A 14,843-nucleotide genomic window follows, 5' to 3' on the forward strand; every position below is an offset into this window, starting at 1 on the left:
CATGCGTGTAATTCATAAGCACTTCCATTTCGTGGAAAAGCGTGTCCGGTGTATAAACAGGCTAACACAAAAGCGTGGGAGAAACAAGAGAGAATGCGACTCTGAGAGGGAGGGTCGGAAAAAAAAGAGGAAATTGAGGGAAAGCTGGCCGTGCGAGTCATAACACGCGACTCGCATAAAATGTGCTTCCCTTTTGTTCCTCAATTAGCATAAACGCGGGGTCTCAACTGGCAGCGAGTAGTATTGTTCAATAGGTCGAAATTATACAGAGAGGTTATCGAGTTTTTCTGCCTTCATTTGAACGTTCCAGACCACTCGGTGAATCGCGATAAAATTGCTCGATTCGCATTGAAAGTTCTCATTTATCTTTCATTAACTCGTTTTTCATTTCTCCGATAAGTCGGAGGGGGGTCAGCGTCGCCCGAGCGACCATTGAAATTCCCGTTTGTGAAACACCGACGACAACACGGACCCGGTCAAACATCTAAATACACCATTAAAACGAAGACCAGGAGTTTGGTCGGATGAAAAAGGGGACAAGAGGGACGATAGGAGATAGGTGAAAGGCCAGCGACGACACACCGTCGACTCCTCCACCATCGATGGAACTAAAGGACTCTCTGACTAGCGCAATTAAAGCGGAGAAATCTTTGGTAGAGATAAGGTGGTCATCCGGCTGTTCGCAGAGGGGAAAGAGGAGAGTAGGAAAAAAGAGAAAAGAAGAAAGGAAAACGGTAGAGGGTCCTGCTGCTCGCGTACGACTCCTACCGGATTGGCTATCCATGAGAGGTTTGATAAAAAGATGTTGAAGTCTACCTTCGTTGCTCTTTCTATACTTAATTAACGATATTGCAATTACTTGCATCGTTGCTTCGAACTTCATCGACTAATTTCTTTCCTTTTCTTTTTTTTAAATCCTTCCCTCACGTTACCTTGCAATTACAAAGGACAACTGTCAGTGACCCTACTCCGGACAAAGTTCACAGAGTTACCACTTTATCCGTGGAAAAATGTGTCAGCAACGGCGAATGGAACACGATTCAGAGACAGTGGCCCTCTGATACTCGATGTCGTTTTCCTCCGGGCACAAAAGGACCTCCAACCCAGTTATACTTCTTTTTCTTTTTTACCCCCGTCCCTTTTCTACTTGGCTGCGCTGACACCGTTTTCAGTCTCGATGTTCTTCTCGCGAGCTTCTCGCGTGTCCTCCAATCTCCACGGAAATGGCCGTAATAGCTGCGCTGTCTGTCGCTTTATCGGGCGTTCTCATTAATCGAGGAAACGAAAAAAGACGCCGGCGAACGGGGAAGGGGTACGAACAACAGAGAGTCAGGAAATAGGTCAGTTTCTGATAAAGTGAACACGGGAGTCGAAAGAAAGTCCAGGACGATGGCGTACCCGATTGTGTGCGGGCAACACGTACCATCGCAACGGAATAGAGAAGAGGAGGGTGCAGAGGCGACAATGAGCCCAGTGACCAGCATCGATCGATGGTCCACCCCGAGAACCGCCGATTACCACCGAGAATTTCTAATTAACCATTCGGCTCCTTACTCGGCCGTACATGGGCTCCCCTATGAAAGCACCACTTTGCGTACCAATAAATAAACATCTTAAAAACTGTTGGTCCCTATCACCTTTGTCTCTTTCATTAAAATTTCGGTGAGATCGTTCAACTCTTTGACCCCAAATATTAGTCAATACTCCGATATTGCATAAATCCTGTTTTTCAATAACCGAAGGAAAAACTTGGCACATGTATAAGACCTAGTTTCAATAGTTTTTCAATTTTCCGGCTAGAACTCGTGAGTTAGCATCGGTAGCCAAGTCGAGGGAAACACTTTCGGTTCCCAGGCTAATACGCGAGGTTGTCCGCGAAACAGCGAAGAAATTTGCAGCAGCGTGCTCGTTCGACCGGTGGGAACGGTTAATTCCGTAAAACTGATAACGCGTATCTGATCTCGAGTCGGTACACGTACGCTCGATGATACCCACTAGGTTGCGTCTACTACGTGGAACAACGTTTCAGAGGAACTGGCGAGTAGTTGAAAGTTTTGGAACTAGTATACGCGAGTCGTAGCTGACCCGATCCCCGCTTCTATTAACGTTACCGCCACCGCATCTGGACAAGCTTCGCACTAATTAATCGTACGTCTTGCTCGTAGCTGACATGCTCGAGTTCAAGGGGAATCCCAGACGTCCGAGGAATTACGATTCGAGGACGCGATCCCGGATTTCGAAAGGCGTCCGCCTCTCCGGTGGCCCCCGTCTTTGATTCTAACTCGATTACTTAATATCCGACCGACGATTAATCCTACCGACATGGTAGAAATATTTCATGCATTCGCCGTCCAATGAATTTCATCTAGGCAAATATTTTAGAAACGAAAACAGTGGGACCAATTTCGAATACCAATGAGATCGCATTAATAAAATTTGAAAACAGCAAACAGAAACATTATATTACAAATTTAAATTGTTCTCCGGTTCGTCAAATTATTAATATATTCTTTGGGGAAATAACTGAAAAATTACGGGTAAACGAGCAAAAATTTCGTCGAGTTTTATTTTTTTTTCCATCGCGATTATTCCATGAAAAGGATTTAATTTTCCAACTTCGCTCTCATCGAATACGGTACACGGATTGCCGGTTTGCATATCGATGCAGTTTTAATTAACGAAGGAATACCGCTAATCTACGCTCACGATGCAAAAAAATAAATAAAATAAAAAAAAACGTGGAACAAGGGAAAAAAAGGGTAAAGCAGTCGGTACAAGTTGGCTGATAAAAGGGCGCGGGGGATAGCGCGTCGCGTTAAATTCATCGTTATCGAAGCAACCCCTTATTCTTTCGTCTTCTTACACTGTCGTCGTGATCTTCTCCCGGTATTCTATTCCGTTCTATCGATCAGGCTACTCCGCAGCCAGCTCCCATGCAAACACACACGACACGGGGGCGAATGCGGTGAAACTGCTGGTATCTGCGATCGTTGCAGCCAGTAACAACGGCAGTTAATGTCCGAGGGCCCGTGCCTGGGTACTTCGTAACCCAATGAACAGATACAATCGGAACATAGATTAACTGCAATATAGACCTCGCGGCTCTGACTCCATGGCCTCGAGAGGACATAGAGAGAGAGTAAGAGAGACAGACTGAGAAAGGAGAGAGGAGAAGAGAAGGGTTCCCAACAGCTTTCGAGTCGTAGTCGAGGACGATCGCCTTATAATTGTCGGGCAAACTGAGATCGTTTCGTGATCTCTTGATTGTTTTATTTTCACCGACTTCTACAGGGTGTTCGGAAGTCTTTTACCACGAACGACATAATACGGTAGCAAAGGGGTTAAAAAAGAATGGACGAACCCAGATTTTCTCCTGAGAAACACACTCTGGAGAACATCTTCGAAAATGGCACTTCGATAGCCAGATTGGCAGATTGGCAATCGTCCACTAGGATAACGAGCCACTGTAGCTTTCGAATCAGGATCGTTCACCTCTTTTCCGTAGCAATGATCTCGTTTATCTCTCGCTTACCAGCATCGACAAGAAGCAACCTGGCTAAGACGTGCAACGGCATTCTTGGATACCGGCTGGCGCCTAGTCATCTCGCCGGACGAGTTATTATCTCGAACCGAAATACCGGCCAGGCTTTCCGGTGCTTCCCGACGATATTTAACCTGCGTCCCGACGGTAAACGCAAGCGGGGAACGCGTAATACCTGTGCCCGGCAACTGGAAATCGCGGCGACGATGAATAATCGTTCCCAGCGAATATCCGGTATCCAAAGAATGCCCGTGACAGCGGTGTGGGGCACACCTAATCGGTTGGACGAATATGTTAAGGGACGGGCATTTTTCATACTTATCGGGGCCAGGATCGGATCGTGAATCGCGAAGCTGTTCGAACAGGAAACCGAGTAGATGGGTCAGAGTTTAGAGGATAATAAATTGCGCAGGTGGATCGTGGCTTTCGAATAACTTCGAAAGGAATCGGTAATAAGTAGAGACAGTCGCTGATGAATGAACGTGTACACACGAATTTTTTCGTTGGCTAATTAATTAAGCCATCCTTGGAACTCGGATCGTTTTAATCATGCATGCATTCTTGGAATTTCAAGCACATGCTGAGCGGTGTTCTACAATCTCTTATATTTTATACTTGAAATATTCCGATTCTGGATATTCCGTAAGGTAAATGGAGAAAGCTCGACTGCAATTACGTTGGAATTTCCTGAACCTGAAGGTCTATCAGCCGAATTTTCTAGTCTAAAAGGTTTCGTTGTTCGAAAGGTCCTTGTACGGAGGAATTAATGAGAACTCGAGGAAGGGTTACCCTGAGAAAGTTTGAAAGTATTTTCACAAGCGGCAAGGGCCGAAAACGGCGAGGCAAGGACATGCAGGTGGCAGGTGGCCGCCGGTGTTCGAGACAGGTTCGGGTCTCTGATCCTTTGGTAAGGACGCGGCGTGGCGAATCAAGCGGAATATGCTCGGTCTCGCTCCGCTCCCACCATAAGAATCGATGACTTCTCCTTCTGTGTCTTCCATATATTATCGATTTCTTGCAAATCATCGTACGAATTCGATCGTAAATCACGCGCGAATCTCTTTCTCTCTCTTTTTATCACATTCACTCGGTGCTTCTTATCGGGGATATTCATAAATTAAGATCGACCGATTAAAGGCCGCCGGATTAAATTTAAGTCGAACGATTCGAAGAAGCGGGCAAAAACGAACGAACACGAAAATACGTTAGTCCTCCTCCTCGTCGTCGTCCTCCTCCCCCTTTTATTTTCACCGATCGGCGAAGCTGCGCGGCAATTCGATTATAATTTACGCGATCGCGATCGTTAAGGGCGGTATTACAGCGAACGATTCCCGATAATTAATTGTACGAAGGCGCTACGTTCGCGAGGCGGTTCATCGAATCGATGCAGACGAGATTAGCGACGTCGCGATAAAACGAGGACACTCCCTTCAGCTTGCACGGCACTCGAGGCGCAAACTTTCTTTCCTCGAGCTATGTGTTTGCGTGAACGCGCGAAAATCACGTTAAGTCGCGATTCAGCCCTGTCATTTATGTAAATGAAACATTAACAACGTCTACCAAGTTTTATAGTCCCGAGTTAACTGTTCGCCCCCTCAGGTACATCGTTGTCTCGTCTCCGTTCTTCTCCCTTCGTACCACCGGACGTCACAGCGAAAAGACAAAGAAGAAAGGAGAACAAAGAAAACGAAGAAGAAAACTATGATGGAAGATAGCCCGACCAAAAGTTTCCTCGCGATGAGTACAGTTTAAGAAATGACCACGTTTTAAAGCTCCCTCTTATGATCCACCCTCTTCCACCCTCTAAGATGATCCTTCGTTTCGCTACCTATACCTCCTCTGGAGTTCACCTCTTTCTTCAGCTTTCTCTATCTTCGTTGGTATACCAGTAAGAGCCACTCAATTTTAGTCGAGCATTTAACACAGCGAATAACCTCATCCTCCAGAGGAAACGGTATTCTCTTCCTCTCGCTTACGAGGCTATGGATCCTCCTGGACTTCAAGCTTGTAACCTCGAGTATTACACGAGCAAAGCTTGCTAGCGAGCTTGAATTTCTGCTATCTGTTTTCGCGGTCGACAGACTCGACGTTGAATCTTCTTGTTTTCGCCGAAGCATCGACGCGAAAAGGGATTAAATTTAGGTTACGTTCGCTGGTAACAGTTTTGTAGGGCGGACCGGTGATCTGGAGGGCGTTCGTGACCCCGATCATTTATCGTACTCGAGTATTCGAGATCGAATAGGATAGATATCCTTTTTATTCGATTGCTCGTGAATCGAACGCGTTCCCTGGCCCGTTCAACAAGCAAAGATTTCGTGACGAACGGTGCCGCTAATTGGACGGACGGATGATTAACGAGCGCCGCTGGCGGAGGCGATCGATACGTCCCTAATAATTTAATAACCACGGTTAATTTAATTTCCAAACATTGAGCGGGAAACGCGTGACCCCTGTACCGGCGCATCGATCGTGAAATATGGAATTATTTCGGGAATTAGGTTCGAATCGAACAAATAAAGAAAAAAAAGAATGAGAGAGCGAATCGGTCGACTCGGGAATTTCGTGAGATAATAAAAATGAAGCTTGGCTGTGCAAAAATCTATTCGCAACTTCGTTCGCCGGGATCGATAAACGATAAAGTATTTAATATTTCCGCTCTGATTTTTCGAGATTAATTTGATCTTTGTATATTCATGCTGTAACAATGAAACACATTTCAATAACAGGATTTCCCTACAGAGTGAATGGAAATTAAAAAGTTAAACTGATTTGCTGAGTGTCTTTGAACGTAGTTCATGCGAAATTATATACGTCAGAGTACATTTTGCGGAGGGTGAGAGCAGCCTCCGTGTTTAGTTGGTAAATCAATAAATAGAATTACATGAATGTACGGTTTGATATCCAATATTTACGAAATAGCTTCCAAAGAGAAGCTAGTCAAACGAGGAATAAATTACATTACGTTTGATTTTCACGTTTTTTCATTGGCTGAATAATTGATACTAATCACTTATTACATGTTCAATGAATATCACGAGGTAAGCTTTTGACTTCGTACGCTTTTACCAAAAAATATAAAGAAAATATTTGAAGAGGAAACAAATTCTCGAGACAAGAGAAGAGGAGAAGGGCGAAGGAACGCGAGAGAAACAGAGCGGAAAACGTTTATGCATATCTCTGGAGCCGATTATCGTCCTCGGGATCGCGCTTAGGAGGCATCGTTGCACCTTCCGCTCAACCAGCCAGGCGTACACGAAGAGATAGAGGAGCGCGTAGATATTAAGGGGCGTCCATTCACTTACTGGCCCGTTTTGGAGCGAGTACTGCTTTAGCTTGCAAATATCGCCTGCCCCCGATGCGCGTGCGAGCCCGATGATAAAAGAAACGAAACGACGCTTTGTTTATGGAGTCGACCATCGGAGGGTTGGAACACCATGGGACTATTTACGGGCGAATTATATTCCAAATCGGCCGCGTAGTCACCGCCGGTGACTATTACAAATATCGCGACGCGTTCTTGCGAGCACCTTTGGCAACGTGTAAGAAAGTCACACGTATGGAACGTTTATAGCACGAACCTTTGTCACATTTTTAAGGCAGTTTTTCTAATCCTGTTCTTTTCAAATCTGGTTTATGGATATAAAGTTACAGTTTTATGCGAGTAAAAGTAAACTCGCTGAAAGCATGAAAGTTGAGAGCCGTTAACATAGTAATACAGCTTTTGAGAAGAAAACCTAGTGCCTCCGGTATATCGGTACATGTACTGCCTTTTTCAGATGATCTTAACGCGAAATACCGCTCGTAATTGCTCGGTGGGTTGGTAGAAACGGGATTATCGCATTTTAGTTCAGAATCTGCTCGTTAATTTTTACTATTCAACGTAACGAAATTCGTATTTCAGTATATGAATGAGCAAGAAAATATTAAATTTTTAAAACATTTTCCACTTACTGAATTTAATTCTCGAATTGCGAACCATGGAGAAAGTCTCAATTTTAATTCAATTTCGCGCTGTTCACGATTGTTGTTCAAGGGTTAATATTTAAAAAATAATTTCTGATAATTTCATGATCTCTTGCTATAGAATTCGAGCAGCTTCGAAGCAAGGTCGTGAATTTATTTCAAATAGGTCAAAACGATCGACAAGGCGAAGCTCATTCTCCCTGTTCCGTGTCGCGCAATTAATATTCCAGTAGAGTTGGCGAACGAGGAGGTTCCGGTTGCCGCAGGTGTACTATGAAAATCATAAATTTTCACCTCGGGGCATAATGGAATCGAGCAGGCTTCGTTAATAACATCTGCCGCTTAGGAAGACACCGATTGTACCCTTCGGCAAATTACCTAAGAGAATGAACAAACGAACCGTACAACGTTATATACGCGCTGAAGAAATTTCATTCGTTGCGAGAAAATGTCCTGTATACCGCTTCTGGGAATTTTCTAGCCTCTCGAGATCCGTGAAAAGCATATCGCGAATTGCCACCCTCGAACCTGATACCCGGCACCCGATGTGAAAAGAAACTTTGAAAGAGAATCAGGACACCGAGACTTTAATTCAGCAAATGAACAGAGAAAGAACGGTGCCCTTCGAGGATAGTACTTTCTTTTTCCTGCAATTTATATCATCTTCAATGATAAGACGAAGGAATAGAGGTAAATATCTATGGTCGATGCACGATTTCTTTTTTTTCAACGAGACCATCATTTAGCTAACAGAGTTAAATAAAATTTATCTCGAGCGACGCAGTTTCCACGGAATTCCGGCGGCCAGAAGCAGAAGGTACATCCGGGATCGCAGCGAAAGTATGGCGGGAAAAGAAGGAAAAAGGAAAGAAGAGAAGACCTGCCTCTTGGTCGAAACGTCGCAATGCGTGCAAATTACTGGCTGCTTGTTGTCGTCCTTTTCTCTACAATTTCTCCCGATTTTAGCCCGTTTGCGAGAGGGACTTTAGCGGTTTCGTTGGTTTATTAACAACGAGCGTGGCGGATTCGAAAGGGCGTTATAATGCCTCCGACTTTCCGTTCATTTCGTTCGAATCCGCCGTAGTTCTCTAGCGGATTTGCAACTTTAATAAGCGTTAATATTTCATCGGTTGGTTTTATATTTATTTCTTGGGACGACTGCTTACTCAATGTTTCATGCTATCCTTTTAGTGCAATTGTATTCCAACATTCGCTAAATGGTTTTAGAGAGCAACCAATGGACTATAACTACTGGAATAAAAATTCATTTGTTTGTAAAGAAAATAATTTATCTCGTTCAGGTTCGAAAACGTCGATCAACGAAAATCGTAGATGCAAACAGGACACGCAGAGAAACGATCAGCGATCGACGCACGCGTTCCAACCGTGGTACGCGGGACGAATTTCAAATATTTACTTACACGCGTGCGAAACGACACGGCACGCGTCGAAACAGCGCACGATTTATTTCCTACACCCCCGATCGCAGCCACGATCCTCAACCCCCTCGACAAACCACCGGCGTTGCTCGACGTCGCGACCTTTCGCGCCGTGCAGTTTGCAGAAATAATGCAATTTTCGTGTTCGCCGCTAATTTACGGACGGCATGCCGCGTTACGCCGCCCCGCTGGATTTGATCTTAGCCCCCGTAGTTTCCCGTGGAATTGTTCGCATTGTTTGTTTCCTGGGGCTCGAGAGAATTATTTTATTCCATTTTTTTCTTCCCTCCCCCGTTTTTGTTTTCGTTATGTTTGTTTTCGGAAAAAGCAGGAAGCCCGCACTGTTCGTCGGTTGGAAAAGTTTTCGGGACGTTTGTTGAATGTTGGAGGGTGAAAAGTTGAAGCGAAAAATAATACATTTAGATCTATAAATATCCCCGCGGATAAAAGCGATGTATCTTTTTGTTTCAAGCAAGCTTTTCTGTCTCTTTTGCTTCTACTTTTTCTGTATTAATGAAAGGGTGAAAAGCGTCAAGAAGTAAAATCATCGAAAAATATTCTGAATTGATAATCGAGGCGTGTAGCTTATTTGCTACAGCTGAACGTCGGGGCAACAAAATTGACTGGATACTTTATCGCAAGCGTATACAGGGTCCTTAACAAAGGCGCGACGCATCCTTTTATTATCGTCGCCCCTTTCCCGCAGACGGTTAACGAGTTTAACTTCTTTTTGGTAACACCTTTTCCCCCGAACAAATTACGCGGCCGTTGAAACGCGACGAGGAAGAAAAAGGTAAACGCGGCGAGGTGTTCGCGCGGCATCTCGGTGAAAAACTAGTTCCATATCTCGTTCGTTTTATCGCGATTCTATTTGCTTTTCGAGGCGAGAGAAAGAGCCAGGGTCCCCGCTGGTACTTGCCAAACTAATTCGCGACGCACAGCCGCCACACACGCCCGTAAACGTGGCCCTTAATTACACGTTCGTATAATCCTATCGATCGGCAATTTACAGCTTGGCGTCACCGTAAATGGGAGGTTTAAGAGCTTGCCCGTTAAGTTCTCGCTTGGCTCCGTTCGCCAAGCGGCCGCTTTCGTTCTTCGTGTTTATGCCCTGCGTGAGAAACGAGCCAATAAAAATCCTGCTGAATGTCAGACGAATATGGTAGCCGAATGATAATGACGTCGCTAATTAATACCGGATAAACGAAGTCGCGTGTACAATGACTACAATTAACGATAATAATACCATGAATCTTGGACGCTGTTTAATAAAGGCATTAGCAATAATACGGGTTCGATGTGACCCCTGCAACGATCATTTAATCATTACTGAAATTGTTATGTTCATTGGGGCATCGTTGAAAATGGTAACCGTCTGAGACGGTGCCGGTTAAAATTGGTGCCATCACGGTTCCTCGGAGAACGCATTTGAAAATCATGGAACGAAATACGGGACGTCGCGACGCCGGTGTCGCCGCGACGGCTGGATGGTCGTTTAACTCCGTAAATTTCTCACGAAAAGACCGAGAGACCGTTCTCCGAGTGGTCGTGTCTCTTCCGCGGATACGAGTCCCGCGTGGTCCTATCCTCCTCTTTTTCTTTTTACCAGGGCCATCATTTTCTTCTCTTCATCCGCGCTGATCTCTCCCAGCTCGACGTTTTCTCTCCATATCCTCGCGCGTTCGCTAAACTCTACGCCCCGGGTCCATTCATTCATCCGCAAAACCCTCGACTCGCGCCATCCTGTTTTATTCCCCTAATGTTACCTCCGTTTCCCTTCTTTCTTACTTTCTTCCACCATTTTTCCCCCCCTTTCTTTCTATCCCCTTTCCATCGAGCACACGAATAATTACGTTTCCCCTTTGGAAGCTGTCCATTCATTCTCGCATCTTTTCTTTACTTACTTACTTTCCACCCACACCCCCTTCTTTTTTTATCGCTCCTCCCTCATTTCACCGTTTTCTCTTATTTACGTGTCTCTCCGCGCTATTTGTTCGAGCGTTGTTTGTATACAGCGTCCAGCCGGCGATTCAAGAGCGAGTAAAAAGAGCCCCGGAATTGTGTTAAAGCAGAAGAAGCAGCCGGCTGCTAGCAACCCCTCGAGAAAGGGTGGGTTTTCAGAATCGCGTACGCCCGGCTTCCTCGCGAGACTGTATGTGGGTGTCGCGACAGAGTTGTGTACACACCGAGCCACTCGGGACTGTAGGTTTTCGTGCTTTATCGGCCACTTAAGGCGCGAAGCTTTAAGCAGCGTCGCGTTCGCGCGCGAGAAACGGGGCCGAGGAGCCGCACGATTGTCGCGACGCAGCGGAAATATTAGTTTTCCACGACGGAGGTGAAAGAAAAAACCTCGAAGGATATTACTGCGGCACTCGCGACACGACGAAATTAGTCTGTACGTGCCGCGAAATAATCGTGACCGGATAAATTACTCGAGAATTATTCGATCGACTCGTTTAATGCACGTCCCGCGTTAATGATTTACCGCCGCATTATTCAACTTGCTCCGCTTTCGTTTCGTCCTGCTAATATTTGATGCAAACGTAGTAATTGGCCCCGTTGTTTTATGAATCATTTCGTTAGTTTACGATTCCATTTGGAGAAGTAGAATTATTTCATAATATATTCTAATACGCTTTGTTAAAGTTAATTAATAATTACAGCCGAAACAAGTGTAGCTGTTAATCCTCGAAGAGCAGAGTCTGGATCGATGATGACAAAAACTTACAAACTATATACAAGCACATTAACCTAAAATGAGAAAAGTTTAAAGTTTTTGAAATAACATTTGATCTCTCGAAATGTGCCACTGATATGTAATTACTTAGCGTTCGCGTGAAACATCAATCATTTATAAAATGGTAGAGAAGGTCAGCAATTTTCTAATTCGTCCGACACATTTCATCGAACTAATGAATTAAATAACTTCTTAGGCACGTGTACGGGTCGCTGCAATATGCAATTACGGCCACGATGTTGCTCTCGTTGCAGCGACTAAACGCGCGCCGCGTAATTAATTTTCCCGGCAATCTGGCACCGCGTCCACTATTATGCCGCTACTATTTCCCAGGCTATCGTCGGGCATTATAGTGGTAACTATGCTCTCACCCCTGAACGGTAGCGAGGGCTCGCGGGGGTTTATACGAAACGCTCTGCTAAATTTGTCGAGACTGTAACACGGAGAAACGGGGCTGTAATGAACCGTAACCGTCGCGATAATGCCGGACAATAAGCGGCCAGTTCACGGTCGATCCGTAATTACCGATGTTACGAGCTAATCGTGCTCGATCAAAGCGGAGATGAGATTTATTCCGTTGCCAGACTAATGAGCCCGTTTGCGAGTAATTTTCAATTTCTTCTCGCTCGATATGCTGACAATGCAATCCTCGTGTGGAACAACGGCAATTAAGACCGTTTAATTGAAAACGTAGCAATTTTTACTTTAAATTTTATAAGGAGATTCTAGACTTTGTCTTTTTAACACTATGAGCGCCACGTCACCCATATACATATTATTAGGAATTCTTTGACTTACTTAATTGGAAATACTTATATTAGGTACTTGAAATTGTGGATAAAAATATAACGAAATATTTTAAAGATGATATACATAAGATTAGCTGAACCTTTCTTCAGTGTAAAACACCGCGTTTTTGGCGTATTTGACAAGCCACTTCGACGCCATTTTGAGCGACAATATGGCGTGGAAATAACCTGTCAGATACCCAAAAAACGCTCAATTTTACACACGCATATCTTCTGAATCGGTGGATTCCACGCCTTACAACTTAGATTTCTATTTGTAGCTTTCTCTAACTTATAACGACTATCTATTTTCGACTGTATTTCGTTTTTATATCAAGGAATTTTACTCACTGTGCCAGCATGTAACAGCTATGATGTCCCAGTCTAGTTCATTCGTGTATTTCATTCGCTGGTTGGTTACCATAGATCTGATTTATAGCAGGCTCGCAGAAACAAACGTATCGCGATGAATGATCCATGATTCGAGCAGCAAAAAAAAACTTTCTGATTAATGGTGTCGTTTGGTCGGCTTATCAACGCTGTGTATTAATGTTTGTCATCCCGAGCAACAATTTCGTAACAACGATAAGCCCTCTCCGAGAACGCAACCGGTACGAAGCATAACAAGGTAAATCGCGACGAGAAACGCGAAACGATCTACGTGACCGTTCCTTCGTCCGGTACAAGGTTGATGCACGGCGAATGAAGAACCTGATACGTACATTAGACGGTATAGCTGCTCGATAACACGTAATTTCGTGCTTCTCCTGTACGTGAGAAATAGGGATGGAGAAGGAGAGACGAATAAATCTAGATGAGCTTGCAACAGCAACACTCTCGATATCACGTTGATTTTCTTGGAATACTTGACGACAAAACACTTTGAGGTTGTTTTAGAAACTTAACCTTTACTTGTAAGTACACTCGCGATCAAAATGGCGTCGTCGCGCACTCCCGATGGCGGTCCCGTGAAGACTGACGGAGTAGGGGAACAGGCTCCGTCTCTGTTCCCCCCACCGCGCCACTTGCTTAGAAACGCGTACGCGGGATATTTTGAATTAATATGCATTTATAATTTGCATTTTTTCGTACTTTCCAGTTATGTATTATATTGTATAATCTTTAATAAATAAAAATCATATTATTTAGAGTTTCAAAAATTACTGAATATTCTTTAGACGTACTGAAATAAGCATTAAAAGCATTTTTCGTAAAATTATAAGTTATACTTGAATTTAAAACAAAACTAAACTATTGAACCTAAATTTTCATCGGTGTGTCATACACCCTTACTGTGCAGTGAAGGTTTAAACGCTATTATTTTAAGAAATAAATAAAATCAATAATTACTGAATCAGATCTACGAGCAATATCGAATCATTTAAAAAGAAATCTAGCAACAGTCGTCGTCGATGGCGTTGCTCCAGCTCTGGTGGCCATATTAAGCAATATATCACGGATTTTATTTTTCACGAGCAACAAACTTGGACGACCGTAAAACAGAAACTAAAAGTATAAATCACCCGAGTCGACCGATATGAAACAACGGGCGAACGAAATTTCCACGGCACGCCGCGACCGCGTAGTTTCGTGTTTTACGTTGTGCGACAAAAAATAAGAATCGTCTCGGTTCTCTTCGAACCACGGCTTCGTGTTATAGGGAAAAATCGAATTCAATCATGAATATCTTAGTATATCGTAGTGTATATCTTTGTCAAACAAAACTTACCCGTTAATGTCGTGAAAAGCCATTCGACACCGACGTGGAAAAATTAAATTTTCAACCACCATTAGATCTTATTTTAACAATCCCTTTACGTGTACGCAAATTGGAGTATCTAAATCGTTTCCGGTGTTCGTGCAGAAATGATTACATTACCCTACCAGGTGTTCCTCTGATCTGCGTGTTTCTCGCAATAGGTCGAGGTAACTTACCTGTAAACAGAAAAATAGTATCGGTTAATAGAATTTTTTAAACAGATTCGGTAATCAAGGGGTACTTTATCAAAGTCTTAGCGTGAATAATTGCTTTAGGAAAGGATTACAGAGCTGCTGAGATTTTCTAAGAAATGCAAGAAATATTGCTGACAATGAACGTAACAAATCTCGGTAACTCGTTCAATTACACGGCAGTCGAGTAAAAGTTTAAACAACCGAAGATATATGTAGCTAGTAGCAGAAACTCCGGTCAGAAATAAAATATATAAACGACGGAATATAAATAACAGGGAAAACTAACTTCCACTTTTCATCGCTCTCGGTTCCCGAGTCCTCTTCAAACATACAACCGAGCCGACAAACCGTGCACGACGTCCAAATAAACCAACCTCGTATCGAACGTTCATATCAAAGAAAACAAATTTCCACCGCGTGTT

The 14,843-nt window shown here is 43.9% G+C and overlaps 1 protein-coding gene across 10 annotated transcripts in view; it reads right to left on the minus strand.

Annotated features, from left to right (window-relative positions):
* LOC114874868 (latrophilin Cirl-like) overlaps positions 1-14,843 on the minus strand; it is a 308,074-nt gene that overhangs the window by 73,190 nt on the left and 220,041 nt on the right. For 4 of the 10 annotated variants that reach the window (XR_006829983.1, XR_006829984.1, XM_029184559.2 and 1 more), the window contains exon 1: positions 12,820-13,127. The exons of 2 other annotated variants lie outside the window; for them this stretch is intronic. Coding sequence is in view for 5 of the 8 variants with exons in the window: in XM_029184559.2 (XP_029040392.2) it covers positions 12,820-12,892 (73 nt within the window). In the remaining 3 variants the exon portion in view is untranslated. Of the gene's footprint in view, positions 1-12,819; positions 13,132-14,197; positions 14,217-14,843 lie in introns of those variants that run through there. 4 more of the 10 variants (XM_029184563.2, XM_029184562.2, XM_029184564.2 and 1 more) reach the window with 4 other exon arrangements.

Source organism: Osmia bicornis, chromosome 13, assembly GCF_907164935.1.
Source record: "Osmia bicornis bicornis chromosome 13, iOsmBic2.1, whole genome shotgun sequence".
NCBI lineage: Eukaryota > Metazoa > Arthropoda > Insecta > Hymenoptera > Megachilidae > Osmia > Osmia bicornis.